The sequence below is a fragment of the Orycteropus afer genome, unplaced genomic scaffold (assembly GCF_000298275.1).
Source record: "Orycteropus afer afer isolate SDZICR_OR568_19922 unplaced genomic scaffold, OryAfe1.0 scaffold00029, whole genome shotgun sequence".
NCBI lineage: Eukaryota > Metazoa > Chordata > Mammalia > Tubulidentata > Orycteropodidae > Orycteropus > Orycteropus afer.
Window position 1 is genome coordinate 6,547,996 of NW_006921616.1, and position 2,899 is coordinate 6,550,894.

At 33.8% G+C, this 2,899-nt stretch overlaps 1 protein-coding gene across 1 annotated transcript in view; it reads left to right on the top strand.

Annotated features, from left to right (window-relative positions):
* Window positions 1–2,899, top strand: part of LOC103192547 (GPI ethanolamine phosphate transferase 1) — a 110,689-nt gene that overhangs the window by 25,670 nt on the left and 82,120 nt on the right. The window contains exon 4 of the mRNA XM_007935542.2: window positions 2,284–2,390. Within this exon, the coding sequence (XP_007933733.2) occupies window positions 2,284–2,390 (107 nt within the window). The remainder of the gene's footprint in view (window positions 1–2,283; window positions 2,391–2,899) is intronic.

Below are 2,899 nucleotides of genomic sequence, written 5' to 3' on the forward strand. Positions count from 1 at the left end.
TAAACTTTCACATAAATCACAATAAAAAGTTAAAACAAAAAATGGTGCTACTTTGCAACATACATAAAAACGTTATTACTGAATTATTATGTTAAAGATGTTTTAGTGTATCTGGAAATGTTTCTTTAATGTTATTAACTGATAATAGATAGGAACTGTAGCTAACAGTTTCTACTAATGCACGAATTCAACTTAAAGACAGACTTAGGAACAAAACTTGTTTAGAATCCAGGCATTGCTTGTAGTGAATAACATCTTGGATTCAATGAGATCTTTACCACTTACCAGCATTATAATCTTGAGCAAGCTAGATAACTGAGCTTTAGTTTTCTTTTTCTTTTTGAAAATAGGATGATAATAATAGTTTTTGTCTTATAGGTTTGTTTTGAAGATAAAAATAATTAATGTAAGGCACTTAGCTAGGTGCTTGTCACCTAAATTATCCATACATATTCAATATGATGATATTGATGTCTGGTTCATTATACTTTGATAAATTATTTAAGAAATTAATAGATGTTCATATTAACTAAAGATTTTAAAGTTGAGATTTATATTTTTAATTCTTATTTTTATCATGTTAAGGTCATAGAATTTGGATTTATTGTGTTTTTTAATGTGTGTAAATCAAGTATTATAAGTTTCTATTGTTTTCTAAAGTTGTTTGCACTGCCTTCCAATTTTGTGTCATTAGGGGCTCCTATAGTGGGAGCACAATGATGGAGCATCTCACTAAATAGCGAAAGTTAATACAATTGTCTTAGTGACAGATATACAGCACAACACTGGATCCTTGATTGGTCACTCAGTGCCCCAATTTCTTCTAAAATAAATCATGCAGCTGACATAACCAACAGATTGAAGACAGAAGAACATTTTCCCTCTGGAAATAATTTTTGCCAAAATAATGAAGATAGTCCCTTTAAAAGGTTGTCTTTAATAAATCAACCATTTAGTCTCATAGTATTAAGTTCTTCATCCTTTTTATTCAGTATTTTTTCCACATATCTGTAAATGTTTTCTTTGCTTCCTAAATGTATATGCTAATAAATTAATGCAGCGAATGAAGCTCTTCTTGGATGTGTACTGTGCTTTCCAGGCCTGTGAAACATTTTATGCATTTGTCCACCTACAAGTGCTTCTTAGTTCATATTAGAAACTGTGAATATGTGTTTCCTAATCTTGAAGAAACCAGTGCCAAGTTGGAATTATTGGAAAGTAGTAAGTTATTCACCCAATTATTATATGTCCTGAAAGCCAAATACATATTTCAGATGTTATGGCTGATATTACACTGCTACACGGTACAGACCAAGCAATTTCCAACTGCTTGCTATTTATATGCCTTCTTTTTTAGAAAGGAGTTTAGCTTTGAGGGTGATAAGGGGGGCATAAAGTTGCTATGGCTTGTCAGACCACCGTTTTTATCTCACTGCAACTGGTGGGACAAGATCAATACCTGAATCAGACAGTCCAATAGAAATATTCCATTTCTTACAGTAACCAACACCTGCACTCAGGTCTATTGTACTTGGGTTGTGGGAAGAGAATGGCTTAGTAGAGTCATTTGAACTGAGCTGATGTTATAACAGAATATCATCACTTCACTGTATCTCTTCCTAGCAATTTGCAGTCATCTGAGAAATTAATTAAGTTGATTATGAACCAAATAATTTATTCTCCTTTATATTGTAATATCCTCACCAAAAAATCCAAAAAACTCACTGCCATTGAGTTGATTCTAACTCATAGCGACCCCCATTGGGGGTCCAATTGGGGGAACCATTGGGGTTCCAAAGCTGTAAATCTTATGGAAGCAGACTGCCCATCTTTCTTCCATGGAGTGCTGATGGGTTTGAAGCCCTGACTTTTGGTTAGCAGCCAAATGCCTTAACCACTGCACCATCAGAGCTCCTTATTGTAATATTCTAAGACCCACAAATTTCTTGAACGATTTAATCCTTAGAGAGAGACAACCCTTGATGCTTATTTTTGTTCTGTCATTTATCAACAGTGTGACTTTGCCAAGTTAAGTTACTTACACTTTAGCTGTAAAATTGCAATATGTTATTGTGAGGACAGCAGCATATGTTGACCTACATAGCATGGCCCATGGCACATACTGGTACTAAATGAATGTTATCCTCCCCATCTCCCCATCACAGCACAAGGGCTTTGTGGAAAACTCTGGTTAATCACAAAAATCTTTAAATGACTAGCTCATACTTCATGACAAATTCAAATATTTTTTTAAATTGAATTTTTCCAAAATTTTATTTTTAGGTGCTAGTCAAGACCATGTTTATACACATAGTTATGATGCCGAAAGAGAGAATTTTAATGCCTACAATGAAACAGAACTGGACGCCTGGGTCTTTGATAATGTTAAGGTGACCGCTGTTATGTAACTATTCTGCAACACACCTATTTGTAACTTAAAGTACTGGAAATTAATTTATTAATAAACACAAATAGCTTAGTTTTTTACTACTTTGATTGTCTCTGCGTGGATGTGAACGTTTTTATCTTGAAGAAAACTATCTTGAAAATACTGAATTCTGAGAAACTACATTTTATAGTAGTCAATTATGTATAAAATTTAAAAAATTATTTTGAAAATACCTGTTTCTAACAGTAGAAATAATCCTACACTGGGAGCCAGGAAACCTGCATTCCATTCTTACTTTGGTTAGTTACCACAGGTAACCTCGATCTTCCGTCACTCATGAAACCCAGCCAGCTTCCTGCAGTACTGGGGTCATGTGAAATGTTCAAGCCCTTTGAGAAGTGCTGTTCAAATGGAATGCGTTTCCAACAACGTAAAATGGATGACATTTTAAAACAATTCTTTCTTACTTTAAAGAAAAGATTAGATAAGCGAAAACAAAGCAGCAAGTTA